The sequence below is a fragment of the Scyliorhinus torazame genome, chromosome 6 (assembly GCF_047496885.1).
Source record: "Scyliorhinus torazame isolate Kashiwa2021f chromosome 6, sScyTor2.1, whole genome shotgun sequence".
Lineage (NCBI taxonomy): Eukaryota > Metazoa > Chordata > Chondrichthyes > Carcharhiniformes > Scyliorhinidae > Scyliorhinus > Scyliorhinus torazame.
In genome coordinates, this window is record NC_092712.1 from 87,802,256 (window position 1) to 87,817,915 (window position 15,660).

A 15,660-nucleotide genomic window follows, 5' to 3' on the forward strand; every position below is an offset into this window, starting at 1 on the left:
TCTGTCCATGCCACTCATAATTTTGTAAACCTTGATCAAGTCTCCCCTCAACCTCCATCGTTCCAGTGAAAACAATCTGAGTTTATCCAACCTCTCCTCATAGCTAATAACCTCCAGACCAGGCAACATCCTGGTAAACTTTTTCGTTATCCTCTCCAAAGCATCCACATCCTTCTGGTAGTGTGGCGACCAGAATTGTGCACAATGTTCCAAATGTAGCCAAACTAAAGTTCTGTACAGCTGCAGCATGACTTGCCAGTTTTTATACTCAATGCCCGACTAATGAAGGCAAGCATCCGTATGCCTCTTGACTGCCTTATCAACCTATCTGTGGACCTGTGGATTCTCAGAGATAAGGGGCGGGATTCTCCACCCCCACGCCGAAGTGGCCGTGCCGTCGTGAACGCCGTCGAGGTTCACGACGGCGCGGAACAGCCCCGGTCCCGACCGATTCAGGCCCTGACAATGGGCCAGTATCGGGGCCACGTCACCTACCCGTGCCAGGCCTTGTCGCCCGCGTAAAAGCGGCGCCGGATAGATGGCGTGGCCGGCGCCGCATAATGGACGTCATCCGCGCATGCGCGGGTTGGCCGGCGCCAACACGCGCAAGCGTGGTTGCCGTCCTGTCAAAATCCGCCCCGCAAGAAGATGGGGGACGGATCTTGCGGGGCCGCGGAAGGAAGGAGTTCCTCCTTCAGAGAGGACGGCCCGACGATCGGTGGGCACCGATCACGGGCCACCCCACATTCCAGGTGAAGCCCGGTGCAGGATCAACCCTCGCCCCCCCCACAGCTGCCCCTCCAGCGTTCACGCACCGCCCACGACTGTAGCGACCAGGTGTGGACGGCGCTGGGGGGGAACCCGCCGGTTTGGCCTGGCCGCTCGGCCCATCCGGGCCTCAGAATAGCGGGGGTGCCGGAGAATCGCCATTTTGGGTGTCTCCGGCGATTCTCTGGCCCGCGAAACTCGACCGGCCCGTTTCCGCCGCTTGGGAGAATCGCGGGAGGGCGTCGAACCGGCGTCCCCGGAAATTTCGGCGGCCCAGGCGATTCTCCCAACCGGCGTGGGAGTGGAGAATCGCGCCCAGGATCAATGCACATTTGGAAGTGAATGGTCTTATTAGCGACAGACAGCATGGTTCTGTTTGAGGGAGGTCATGTCTCACTAATTTAATTGAATTTTTTGAGGAGGTGACAAAAATGATTGACGAGAGGAAGTGCTGTGGATATTGGCTGCATGGACATTAGTAAAGCATTTGATAAGGTCCCTCATGGCAGGCTGGTGCAAAAGGTTAAATCACATGGGGTAGGGGTGAACAACTGGATGGATCCAGAACTGGCTGAGTCATAGAAGACAGAGGGTAGAAGTGGAAGGGTGTTTTTCTGGATGGACGTCTGTAACGAGTGGTGTTCCGCAGGGATCAGTACAGGGACCTCTGCTCTTTGTAATATAAATAATAATAATAATCACTTATTGTCACAAGTAGGCTTCAATGAAGTTACTGTGAAAAGCCCCTAGTCGCCACATTCCGGAGCCTATTCGGGAAGGCTGGAACGGGAATTGAACCCGTGCTGCTCAATATATAAATGACTTGGAAGAAAATGTAGCGGGTCTGATTAGCAAGTTTGTGGATGATACTAAGATTGCAGGAGTTGCGGATAATGATGAAGATTGTCAGAGAATACAACAGGATACAGATAGGCTGCAAAATTGAGCAGAGAAATGGGAGATGGAATTAAACCTGGAGAAATGCAAGGTAATTTTGGTAGATCCAATTCAGGTGGTAGCTATAAAATAAATGGCAGAACCATCAAGAGCATCGAGATACAGAGAGATCTGGGCGTGCAGGTCTACAGATCCTTAAAAGTGGCAGCATGGGTGGAAATAGTAGTAAAGAAAGCATATGGCATGCTTGCCTTCATAGGACGGAGCATAGAGTATAAAAGCTCGAAAATTATGTTACAGTTATATAGAATGTTGGGTTAGACCATATTTGGAATACAGTGCCCAATTCTGGTCACCAGAAGGACGTGAAGGCTTTGGAGAGAGTACAGAAAAGGTTTACCAGGATGTTGCCTGGTATGGAGGGTATCAGCTATGAGGAGAGATTGAATAAACTGGGATTGTTCTCCCTAGAGAGAGGGAGGCAACCTGATAGAAGTTTATAAAATTATTAGAGGTATAGATAGAGTGAACAGTTGGAGGCTTTTTCCCAAGGTAGAGTTAAAAATTACAAGGGGGCACAAGTTCAAGGTGAGGGGGGAAAGGTTCAGTGGAGATGTGCGGGGAAAGGTTCTTACACAGAGGGTGGTGTTGGCCCGGAATGCACTGTCAAGTGAGGTGGTTGAGGCAGATACGTTAGCGACCTTTAAGACTTATCTGGATAGGCACATGAACAGACAGGGTATAGAAGTATACAGGCGGTTGGTCTAGATAGGACTCGTGATCGGTGCAGGCTTGGAGGGCCGAAGGGCCTGTTCCTGTGCTGTATTGTTCTTCTTCTTCTTTAAATCGCATCCCATGAGTGTGTTTACCCTGGGAAATACACAAAAATGGCACAACATGGCAAAGCTTGGGTTCCAGGGTTCTCCAACAGAGCAATGTTGACCTTGATGCAGAAGGTGAACACGAGAAGGGACATCCTCAATTGAAAGGAGAACAGAAGGCCTTCTAGACAGATACGGCAAAGGCAGTGGGAATCGATATTTGTCACAGTCAACACCAATAGTGTATCCCTGAGGACCTGAATGCAGCGCCAAAAGAAGCTGAATGATCTCGCACAAATGGTCAAGGTTAGTGAATGTTTCTACCTATCCTTACAACTGAGCCACTGGCCTCACATACTGCTTAATTCACCACCATTCCCTTCACTCACTTTTGAACAATATCAATCATGACTCACACTTCTACAGTCATGGGTTCATCTCACCCTCATGCACTTTGCGAAGCTTCAAGCCTCACAACCACATCTCACAGCTATAAATTAAACCACGACACTACGTCACTTAGACACATTGGCCACACTCACTGACACAATTCCCACCCTTTTGCAGGCTATGGTGACACACAACCACAGGCAGCAACAGCAGCTAACCAGCCAGGTTGGCAGGCATGGTTCCATGTCCTCACCCCGATAGAGGGGACGGTGCTCTCCATCAATGGAACAGCCATAACTGAGGTCAAAACTAGTAGCGAGATTCAAACTATCAAAACTGAGGATATCCCTTTAGCCAATCCTCCTTCTCATATCCCACTATTGCGTTATCCTTCAATCCATTCTGATTTATAAGTTTTGGGTGGTGCAAACATGTAACTCTTACTTCCACCCTACACCACCGCCTTCACTGCAACCCTACCTTTACACCTGTCACATTTCAAGTCCCACTGCTGGGCTTGAGCACAAAACAAATAAGGTTGACACTCAAGCAGTACTGTCAGAGGTGCCTTCTTTCTGGTAAGGTGTTAAATCAAGGCATGACCAGGTGGTTATGAAAGATCTCATCTCACTGACAAGTCCCCAGGACCTGATGGCCTGCATCTAGGGTCTTAAAAGAAATGGCTGCTGAGATGCAATGGTTGTAATTTTCCAGAATTTCCTAGATTCGTGAAAGGTCCCATCAGATTGGAAAATAGCAAATATAACTCCCATATTCAAGAAAGGAGGGAGACGGAAAGTAGAACATTACAGGCCAGTTAGCCTAACTTCCGTCAACGGAAAATGCTAGAATCTATTATTAAGGAGGTTATAGCAAGGCACTTAGAAAATGCAATCAGGCAGAGTCATCATGGTTTTGAGAAAGGGAAATCGTGTTTGACTAATTTATTAGAGTTCTTTGAGAGTGTAACAAACAAGGTGGATAAAGAGGAACTTGCAAGCATGATGTACTTGGATTTCCAAAGGGCATTTGATAAGTGCCACATTAATAGTTGTTATAAAAAATAAGAGCTCATGATATAGGGGTTACCGTTTTAGCACGGATAGAAGATTGGTTAGTAAACAGGAAACAGAGATGAGGGATAAATGGGCCATTTTTGAGTCGACAAGCTGTAACTAGTGGAGTGCCACAGGGATTAGTGCTGGGGCCTCAACTATTTACAATATATGTCAATGACTTGGATGAAGGGGCAAATTTGCTGATGGCACCAAGATAGGTAGGAAAAAAGTTTTCAAGAGGAAGTAGAGAGTCTGCAAAGGGACATACACAGGTTAAGTGAATGGGCAAAAATATGGCAGATGGAATAAAATGCGGGCAAGTATGAACGTGTCCACTTTGGCAGGAAGAATAGAAAAGCAGCTTATTATTTAAATGGAGAGAGATTTCAGAGCTCTGTGTACAAAGGGATTTGGATGTATTGGTACATGAATAACAAAAGTTCAGTATGCAGGTACAAGTGATTAAGAAGGCAAAAAGAATGGTGACATTTATTGCAAGGACAATCGGGTATAAGTTTTGGTACAGTTTACAGGGGTGAGACCACATCTGGGTATCGTGTGCAGTTTTGGTCTCCTTACTTAAGAAAGGATATCACTGTGAGGAAAGGTTGGACAGGTTAAGCCTGAATCCATTGGCATTTAGAATAATGAGAGGTGATCTCATTGAGACATACAAGATCCTGAGGGCACTTGACATGGTAAGTGCTGAGAGGGTCACTGTTACAGATGGAACCAAAAGGAATGAAACCGGACAGACCACTTGGCATCGACCAAGGCACCGGAAACTACTACGGCAAACCCAACCCTGTTGACCCTGCAAAGTCCTCCTTACTAATATCTGGGGGCTTGTGCCAAAATTTGGAGAGCTGTCTGCATGGTAATGCTCATAGAATCATACCTTACAATGTCTCAGACACAACTATCACCATTCCTGAGAATGTCCTGTGCTACTTGCAGGACAGACCCAGCAGAGGTGGCGACACAGTGGTATACAATCGGGAGGGAGTTACCCTGGAAGTCCTGAACATCGATTCTGGACCCCATGAAGTCTCAAGGCACCAGGTCAAAGATGGGCAAGGAAACATCCTGCTGGTTACCATCCTTACTCAGCTGATGAATCAGTACTCCTCCATGTTGAATACCACTTGGAGGAAGACCTGAGGGTGGCAAGGATGCAGAGTTTACTCTGGGTAGGGGACTTCAATGTCGGTAGCACCACTACTGACTGAACTGGCCAAGTCCTGAAAGACATAGCTGCTCGACTGGGACTGAGGCAATGGTGATGGAAGCAACAAAGGGAAAAACATACTAGACCTCACCCCCATCCTCACCAACTGACTCCCATTAGTGCATTTATCCATGACAGTATCAGTAAGCGTGATCACTGCACAGTCCTTCTGGAAGCAAAGTCCCGTCTTCACATTGAGGATACCCTCCATCATGTTGTATGGCACTACCACTTGCTAAATGGCATAGATTTCGAACAGATCAAGCAACTCAAAACTGGGCATCCATGAGGTGCTGTGGGCCATCAACAGCAGCAGAATTGTACTCAACCACAATCTGTAACTCCATGGTCTGGCATATCCCCCACTCTATCATTACCACCAAGCTAGAGGATCAACCCTGGTTCAATGAAGTGTGCAGGAGAGCATGCCAGGAGCAACATCAGGCATATCGAAAAATGAGGTGTCGACCTGGTGAAGTTACAACACAGGACTACTTGTCTAAACAACATAAGCAGAAGTAATATTCAGAGCTAAGCAATCCCACAATCAACAGATTTAAGCTCTGTAGTCCTGAAACATCAAACCGTGAATGGTAATGAACAATTGAACAATTCACTGGAGAAGGAAGCTCCACAAATGTCCCCATTCTTAATGATGGAGGGTCAATCTTCAGCCAGAGGTGCTGAGTGGATGATCCATTTTGGCCTCCTCCAGAGTCCCCAGCATCACAGATGTTAATCTTCAGCCACTACCCTTCACTCCAAGTGATATCAAGAAATGGCTGAAGGCACTGGATACTGAAAATACTGTGGGGCTTGACGATATTCCAGCAATAATACTGAAGTCTTGTGCTCCACAACTTGCCTTGCCCCTAGCCAAGCTGCTTCAGTACTGCTACAACAATGTTGTAGCACTCCTCGGCAATGTGGAAAATTGTCAGCTATGTCCTGTACACAAGAAACAGGACAAATCCAACCTGACCATAAGAAATAGGAGCAGAATTAGGCCACTAGGCCCATCAAGTCTGCTCCGCCATTCAATCATGGCTGATGTTTTTCTCATCCCCATTCTCCTGCCTTCTCCCTATAACCCCTGATCCCCTTATTAATCAAGAACCTATCTATCTCTATTTTAAAGACACTCAGTGATTTGGCCTCCACAGCCTTCTGAGGCAAAGAGTTCCACAGATTCATCACCCTCTGGCTGAAGAAATTCCTCCCCATCTCTGTTTTAAAGGATCGTCCCTTTAATCTGAGATGGTGTCCTCTGGTTCTAGTTTTTCCTACAAGTGGAAACATCATCTCCACGTCCACTCTATCCACGCCGTGCATGTATCCTGTAAGTTTCAATAAGACCCCCCTCATTCTCCTAAACTCCAACGAGTACAGATCCAGAATCCTCAACCGTTCCTCATACGACAAGTTTTTCATTCCAGGGGATCATTCTTGTGAACCTCCTCTGGGCCCTTTCCAAGGCCAGCACATCCTTCCTCAGATATGGGGCCCAAAACTGCTCACAATACTCCAAATGGGGACCAATTACCGCCCCATCAGTCTACTCTCGATCATCAGTAAAGCGATGGAATGGGTCATGAACAGTGCTGTCAAACAGCACTTACTCAGCGATAGCCTGCTCACGGACGCTCAGTTAAGTTTCTGGTCAATGGTAATCCCTTTGATGTTGATTGTGGGGTTTCAGCTATGATAATGGCATTGAATGTCAAAAGCCTCTTGTGGTCAAGAGGTTGCGGTGATGTCAGGGATTTTAACCATCAAAAAAATAACAGTTTTAGATCAGACAGGAAGTTAAAAATCTGGGGCGGGATTCTCTGCAATCGGCGCGATGTCCACCAACCGGCGCCAAAAATGGCGCGAATCAGACCGGCATCGCGCCGCCCCAAAGGTGCGGAATCCTCCGCCCCTTGAGCGGCCGAGCCCTAACCTCGAGGGGCTAGGCCCGCGCCGGACTGATTTCCGCCCCGCCCCTGATCTCCACCACTACCACCTCTCCCCCCCCTCCTCTCCACCCCCCCCCCCCCCCCCCCCCCAAATCCCACCCGAAGCCTCTGATCCTCACCTGAGGCTTCTGATTTGTTTCCCATCCAAGCCTCTTATCTGAACTGAGGCCTTTGATGGCCTCCCTCGCTGTCATAGCCCTCAGGCCTTCGATCTATTGGCCCCACCTCTCTCCCTGGATAGCAAGCCCGATTTAGATCGAATCCCCATCCCTCCCCCAGATCGAAACCTCCTTCCCACCCTCTGCTCCTGCAGCCTCCCCTAGTCTGTTCCCCATCCGATGGATTGACAACCATTCAACTGGTTTGTTTTTATTTCTTTTGCTCACCTGGGGATTTGTAAAGACAGCGTACTTCTCTTTTCGTTCAACAAACAGAAGTGTGTTTTCACTGTCTCGTGTCCAATGTGACAGAGTCTCCACCAAGTTCTCGTGGTCTTCCAGAAATCTCTCTGAACAAAAGGAAAAAATCCGAAGGTCAGAGCTTTAAAAATATTCCCACAAAACAATAAGATAATACGCTGCAATCAAAAATGCAACATTCCTCCCTCAACTAGTACCATCAGATGCACATCCACTGATCCCATGATCTCATCCTGATTTATGGGAATTCTGGGTGCAAAATGGCAGGCGTGTTGCTCACATACATTCATTATACTTCAAAAGTAATTCATTTTTTTCTGAAGTGATTGGATCACAGGTGTAAGATGACTCAAAGGGCAACTTGGATGAAATTCTACTTAATTTTCCCTGAATCAAGAAGTTTGCAACGCACCTACTCAATTCCTGAGCATCATGTATAAATATAGTTCCGCGTGGCAGGGTCCACAAGCAAAGTGATGGCGATTGACTAATATAATATAATTGACATTTTATATTATGGTATTAAGGTGGCAAATCTGCACTCTGCTCAGCTGCATGTTAGCCCATTCCTCCATGAAGTATTGTGGTTATAATGAGTGAAAACACCCATCTGAGTGTTAGTTTTTAGAATGCTGATCAAATGAGAATGAGCAAAGTGTAGATAAGTCTGAGTTGTCGCAAATTCATTTCCATACAAATTAAGGTCTAACACCTTACAATATATCAAGTACTGGTAATTACAGAGAAAAGGCAATTCTGGTTGCTGTACGTATTTTTGGCCACAATTACTTTCTGAATACATTTATGTTGATGCAACGCACAGCAACCTGAACAATTCCTACTCCTGATTTATCAAAAAAATTGGAAGAAAATAATGACGGAGGGGATTAAGGTTATAGTCAGCTTTACTATTAACATGAAGTGCACTTCAAAAGACTGTTTGGACACAAAGCTGTCCAAGATAATTGCAGTGTAAATGTCTCAGGTTAATGCTGTGAGATCGATTCCATCCTAAGATCAAACAATCTTGAGACAGTAATTGTAATTGAAAATCATTTTACGGTCAGATTTCTTCCCCTCATCCCCATATTACAATGACTCATTCATCAAGTGCCTGTGTGTTTATAGGGCCATTGTGATGTTTTGTGACGTCTTTACCGCGCTGATCTTAGATAAATGCTGTTATGTATTTCTTCAAGTAGTACCAGATGGTTTCATCAGACTTTGAAAATGCTCTTGTGGGGTTATGAATTCATCCCCTCTGGGCTGCTAGATCCATCAGAACCATGAGGTGACTCTGTCAATATTAAAAATAATACATTTGATGCAGTATGTTCAACAAAATTATGATGCAACTCTTGGCCAATTAGGTTACTTTCCTTTTCTTTGTGAGTTAATATGATAAAATCATCCTACAAGATACTCACCTTGGCACCAAGGTTTCATTAAGAGATTTGCTCTGGGTAATGACTCCACTTAAATTGGAAGAGAATTTCATTTTAATAGGTAATATTTATCAAAGGCCTATTATTATCATGGCTTCTATTCAGTTGCTTCATGATTTAAACTTTAGGGGATTATATTGTGGGGGTGGCACGGTAGCACAGTGGTTAGCACGGTAGCTTCATAGCGCCAGGGATCCAGGTTCAATTCCCGGCTTGGGTCACTGGCTGTGCGGAGTCTGCACGTTCTCCTTGTGTCTGTATGGGTTTCCTCCGGGTGCTCCGGTTTCCTCCCACAAGTCCCGAAAGACATGCTGTTAGGTAATTTGGACATTATCTGAATTCTCCCTCTGTGTACCTGAACAGGGGCTGGAATGTGGCGACTAGAGGATTTTCACGATAACCTCATTGCAGTGTTAATGTAAGCATACTTGTGACAATAAGATTATTATATATTACATACTTCAGGAGAGTGAATGTGTGCACCCCCACCTCTCAGAGCACAACACATAGATAGTTTGGGGATGTCTTATACCAAGAAATCTCTACAGACTTGTTATAACCCACAAGTAGCCTATGGTGGGAACAATTAACTTTCCTGTGACCCTTGCAGAATGCAAGCACCCCGTTAAAGGATGTATAATTGTACCATATATAAAGTTAGCCAGTTTAGGCACAGCAAGAGAGAAGACCCAGTAGGAACTACTGGAGCTGTATATACTAGTAATTGTAAAATAAAGTAAGTTTGTTTGTTTTGAGCTACTCGATGTGGACTTTCCGTTGTCCTTACAAAAAGACTACCATTGAGGAGCATACAGAATCAGTAGCAGCTCCAAGTTACATATATCTCAGGTACACTGGCACCATTCAGGAATTTGCTCACTGATATTGTTGAGGCTGAATGCAGGCCCTCCCAACTCTCTCTGCCATCGTTTTACAAATCCTCCTGCCTCCCAAGAAATTTTGCAGTGTTGAAAATCCAGCCCAACATTTTACTGTGATAAAATTCATTATCTGCCTAGTTACATATTTTGTATAATTCATGCTGTAACCTCTGACCTACCACCTCAATTTGACTGCCTCTCTTAATTTCATATCATCGGCACAGATCCTGGGGATACCCCAATGAGTCCCTACCTCTATCCCAACATACCTCCTCAAACAAATATCTGTTGTTTTCTATGCTTTCATCAACATCTTATACATACTAAAGATTTGTCCTGAATTCCTGCAGCTTTAGCTTAACTAACAACATTCTACGTGAAACTTGATTCATTGGCTTCTGAAACTCTAGGAATGACATTTCATTTGCTTATTATAGCTCATCTTGGATGTCATTTCATCAAAGAAGTCAGTATCCATGTTTATTGCTGTTAATTAAGTATAGATTGGACAGATAAGTTCAACTGTATTGTTAAGACACCCTGGCTAGTGTGTGGTCAATTCCAGCCCCATTTGATAATCACATATCCTTTCCAGGGATGTGTACAGATTTAACATTGAACTGTTGTAATAATAAACCTCAACGGAATATTCTTACATTCAGGGTTTAAAACCTCTCTATAAATGCAAGTGGATTATGGTCGGTATAAACTGAGATATGTTTATTGTCATGCCAGACATATACTTCAAAGTGCTGAAGGGCTAGTAGCAATGCGAAGGCTTCCTTTTCAATGGTGGAATACTTTCTTTTGCAAGGGCTTAGTTTTTAAAAAAAATATCCCACAGATTTCTCTATTCCTGCATCGTTGTCTTGTAGCAGCACTACCCCTACCACCAGGTCACTGGCATATGTGGCTATTTGAAATGATCTGTACAAATCCGGGGCGGCCAGCATCGGTTCGTTTATTAAAATTTCCCTCAACTTCTCAAACGCCCCTTGGCAGTCTGTGGCCCCGCCATTTTCACTTGCTTCCCCAACACATTGGTTAAAGGTACTGCTGTGGTATGAAGTTCAGTACAAATTTACTTCCTCTATAGAATCCACACATCCCCAGGAACCTCATTGTTTCCCGTTTTGTTTTGGGAATGGGAAAGTCAATGCCCTCACTTTGGCCGTTCTGGGCATTCCTTGCCCCTGTCCTACTACATGACCTAAACAGGTGACTTTTGCCTTGGCAAACCTGCTTTTTCCCAAATTGATTACTAGCCTGGCCAACTCCAGTTGTCGGAATAGCTCCTCCAATTGCTCCATATGTTCTTTCCTTGTGTCACTAAACACTACCAAATCATCCACACAGTTAGGCACACCAGCCACTACTTGGGACATAAGCATAAAAGCAAATTACTATGGATGCTGGAATCTGAAACCAAAGAGAAAATGCTGGAAAATCACAGCAGGTCTGGCAGCATCTGTACGGAGAGAAAAGAGCTAACGTTTCGAGTTCAGATGATCCTTTGTCAAAGCTCTGGCTCACCTCCTGATCCCCCAAAGCCTGTCCATCATCTATAAGGCACAAGTCAGAAGTGTAATGGAATACTCTCCACTTGCCTGGATGAGTGCAGGTCCAATAACACTCAAGAAGCTCAACACCATCCAGGACAAAGCAGCCCGCTTGATTGCTCCCCCTTCCACAAACATTCAAACCTTTCATCACCGATGAACAGTGGCAGCCGTGTGTACCAGCTACAAGATGCACTGCAGTAACTTACTAAAGTTCCTGAGGCAGCATCTTACAAACCCACAACCACTACCATCTAGAAGGACAAGAGCAGCAGATACGTGGGAACCCCACCACCTGGAGGCTCCCCTCCAAGTCACTCAGTACCCTGACTTGGAAATATATCGCTGTTTCTTCACTGTCGCTGGGTCAAAATCCTGTAACTCCCTCCCTAACAGCACTGTGGGTGTACCTACACCTCAAAGACTGCAGCAGTTCAAGAAGGCAACTCACTACCACCTTCTGAAGGGCAACTAGGGATGGGCAATAAATGCTGGCCTAACCAGCGATACCCACATCCCATAAATGAATTTAAAAAACTTCTTAACCACTCCGACAACTACTGGACCTGACACTAAATCACACTCCAATTGTACTTTACACAATGGAACCGGGATATAAGGTGTGTTTTTCAGCAGCAGAGGCTGACTACCAGCGGGATTTTCTGGTCCCGCCATTGTCAATGGGATTTCCCGTTGACTGCACCCCTCGTCGCAGGGAAACCCGTGCGCCGTCGGTGGGACCGGAATATCCCGGCAGCGTGAACAGCCTGTAAATTCCGCCCATAATCTCCACTTATCCCATTCACTAATACCTTAGTTTTCATTGAACTCCCTGGAGGAAAAAAACAAATCTTTCTCCAGTAAAAGAGTTTGTGTAGCACCTGTGTCCCTTAAAATAGTTAAGAGCTCTGGCTACATCAGTTGATGTTAATGGGGTGATCGTCCCCTTAGGCAAAAGTATCTCTCTCATCTCTCACATTCATCACACCTGTTCTCACAGCAGTGTTCATCTCAGGTCTCCTAGTTCTTTCTAGAGCTACAGTCTGCCCTGTAGTATTCTCCACTTTGGTTCCCTTTTCAAAATCCTCCTAATGAACTCTAACAAATCCTATGGGCTTTCCTTGCAACTTCCAACATGTTGAAAGAATATGTCCCACCGAATTACAAAGGTAATACCTAGGTTTTCGAGTCTCACCTTCACACCCTCAGTACCTTCCTTCCTGGTCTGAGGATGAGATCCTAGAGCATTCCCCGCTATTTGGGATGGCACAGTGGTTAGCACTGCTGTCGCACAGCACCAGGGACACAGGTTCAATTCCACTGTCTGTGTGGAGTTTTTACATTCTTCTCTTGTCTGTGTGGGTTTCCCTTGGGTGCTCCAGTTTCCTCCCACAGACCAAAGATGTATGGGTTAGGTGAATTGGCCATGATGAATTGCCCATTAGTGTCCCGGGATGTGCAGGTTATGTCATGGGAGAGTACAGGGGTAACGGGGGAGTGGACATGGGTAGAGTAATCATTCGAAGGATCAGTGTAGACTCGATGGGCTGAATGGCGTCCTTATGCACTGTAGGGATTCTATGATATCCATTCTTTACTTTGGCTGCCTGCCTTCCTTTCACTCTCCCACTTCCTATCCTTTTCAAAATTACGGAGCTGATGGAACAAAGGTTTAGATTTTCGGATCAGCTTATAATTGTCAGCCATAACTTCTGCCTGTCTAGTGGTCATCACCCCTCTGGTCTTCAACATGGGCTCTTATCGTAGAAGATAGGAAATTCTTAAATTCCTCTAAGAGAATGATCCATTCGAATTGGGCATACGTCTGTCCCGGTTCTCTCCTTAGATTCTGAAACTTTTGCCAGATGTTTTGGGAACAATTCATATGCACCCAGAATATGCTTTTTTTAAAAATCTGGTCGTAATTCTTGAACGCCACCTCTGCCAGGAAAGCAGGGTAGCACAGTGGTTAGCACTTTTGCTTCACAGCGCCAGGGACCAAAGTTCGATTCTCGGCTTGGGTCACTGTCTGTGCGGAGTCTGCATGTTCTCCCCATGTCTGCGTGGGTTTCCTCCGGATGCGCCAGTTTCCTCTCACAAGTGCGGAAAGACGTGTTTGCTAGGTGAATTGGACATTCTGAATTCTCCCTCTGTGTACCCGAACAGATGCCGGAATGTGGCGACTATGGGCTTTTCACAGTAACTTAATTGCAGTGTTAATGTAAGCCTACTTGTGTCACTAATATAGATTATTATTAAACATCCTGGCCAGCCCCGACAATTTACTCTGCATGGGTAATGTCCACTTTTCTTTTGGCCACCCCATTTGGGTTGCTATTTTTTCAAAAGCCCCCAAAAAGGTTTCTACCTCCTTCTGTTCGGATTTTAGGAGGGCCTGCATAAATTTAAACATATCGCCATTGGGTTCTGTTCTAGGATTAATCTCCCCTCTAACTCTTGGCAGCTCCGCTACAATTTCCAGGGCCTTAAGCTGGAACGCTCTCTTATGCTTTTTCCTCTCTCTCTAATTCCAACCTCCTCATTTCCATCTCCATTTCTTTTATTTTTGTTGTATCTCTAATTATTATTTCATTTGTAACTGGGTATTAGCTAATTCTACCTATCGTTGCCATGACCTGGGCTGTGTTTCTGGTATCTCTTTCATATTTTAAATGTTGAGCAATCGCTTTAGTTACCCCTACCTTCCTAGTTTTAGCTGGTCCCTCTATTTTCAATTCACCTGCCACCTCGAGTAACTTGTCTTTTCGAAGCCCTTTCAAATAAATCAAAGACAAGTTGCCCACCTGAAGAAAAATCATAGCAGCTTCCAGAGCCATCCTGTTATATTGCAACAAACCTCGTGTCTCTTTTTAACTTATACTGTAACTCAAACTTCACTGTCTATGGTTCCAAAGATCCCGGTTCCGAGCCCCAAATTATGTTACGACACCCTGGGCTAGTGCGCAGTCAATTCTAGCCCCACTTGACCCGTAGTCACAATACAAGTGAATTAACCAATAATTTTTAGAAATATCCCCAACGTTTTTGGCCCTGGGCTGCCCAATAATTACAGTCACCCCATCTGTAAATGTAAACACAATTACTTTTTATTTATAACATGAAATATAATGAAATATGCAGCAAATACAACTGGATAACTATTATCTAATTCCTAATCCTCCACTCTAACTTGTACCCCCCACCCTCTACACAAGCACACAAGACAGACAAACGCAGACAGGAGAGGGGTGAAAATAATAAGTAAAAGGAAAAAGAGTTTTTGTTTCAGATGGTTGTCTTTAAGAAGTCCTTCCTTCCTTCAAAGTAAGCTTTCAGATCCAGGGGCGAAATTCTCCGTTATCGGCGCGATGTCCGCCGACCAGCGCCAGAAATGGCGCAAATCCCACCTGCATCACGCCGCCCCAAACGTCGCTAAGTCTCCGGCCCGGAATGGGCTAGCAGCGACGTGACGCTATCCTCGCTGGCTCACGTGGTTCACGCCGTGCGGCGTCATGCACGGCGTGACGGCTCATAAGACGCGCTGCTCCCCCCACCCGACCAGAAGACCCGACCGGATGGCCGCCCGCCGCTCAGCCCCGAGGTTCCAGTCCCGCGACATTGAGGCGCTCCTGGATGCAGTGGAGCAGAGGAGGGACGCCCTGTAGCCCGGACACGGCCACAGAGTCGCCCCACGCCACAGCCGGTGTCTGTGGAGGGAGGTGGCAGAGGCCGTCAGCGCTGTGGCCCTGACACCACGGACAGGCACCCAGTGCCACAAGAAGGTGAACGACCTCGTCAGAGCAGCCAGAGTGAGCCACCCCCCCACCTGCCCGATATCCATATCCCCCATATCCCCCCTCCCCATATTCCCCATATCCCCCTCCCATATCCCCCTTCCCCCATATCCCCCCATAACCCCCCTCCCCATATCCCCCCTCCCCATATCCTCCATCCCCCATATCCCCTCTCCCCCATATCCCCCCTCCCCCATATCCCCTCTCCCCCATAATCCCCCCTCCCCATATCCCCCCTCCCCCATATCCCCCCTCCCCCATATCCCCCCTCCCCCATATCCCCCCTCCCCATATTCCCCCCTCCCCATATTCCCCCCTCCCCATATTCCCCCCTCCCCATATCCCCCCTCCCCCATATCCCCCCTCCCCCATATCCCCCCTCCCCATATTCCCCCCTCCCCATATTCCCCCCTCCCCATATCCTCCCTCCCCCATATCCTCC

The 15,660-nt window shown here is 46.3% G+C and overlaps 1 protein-coding gene across 2 annotated transcripts in view; it reads right to left on the minus strand.

The window, feature by feature from the left end:
• apbb1ip (amyloid beta (A4) precursor protein-binding, family B, member 1 interacting protein) overlaps positions 1-15,660 on the minus strand; it is a 256,190-nt gene that overhangs the window by 66,500 nt on the left and 174,030 nt on the right. For both annotated transcript variants that reach the window (XM_072508444.1, XM_072508445.1), the window contains exon 7: positions 7,507-7,628. In XM_072508444.1, coding sequence (XP_072364545.1) covers positions 7,507-7,628 — 122 coding nt within the window. The remainder of the gene's footprint in view (positions 1-7,506; positions 7,629-15,660) is intronic.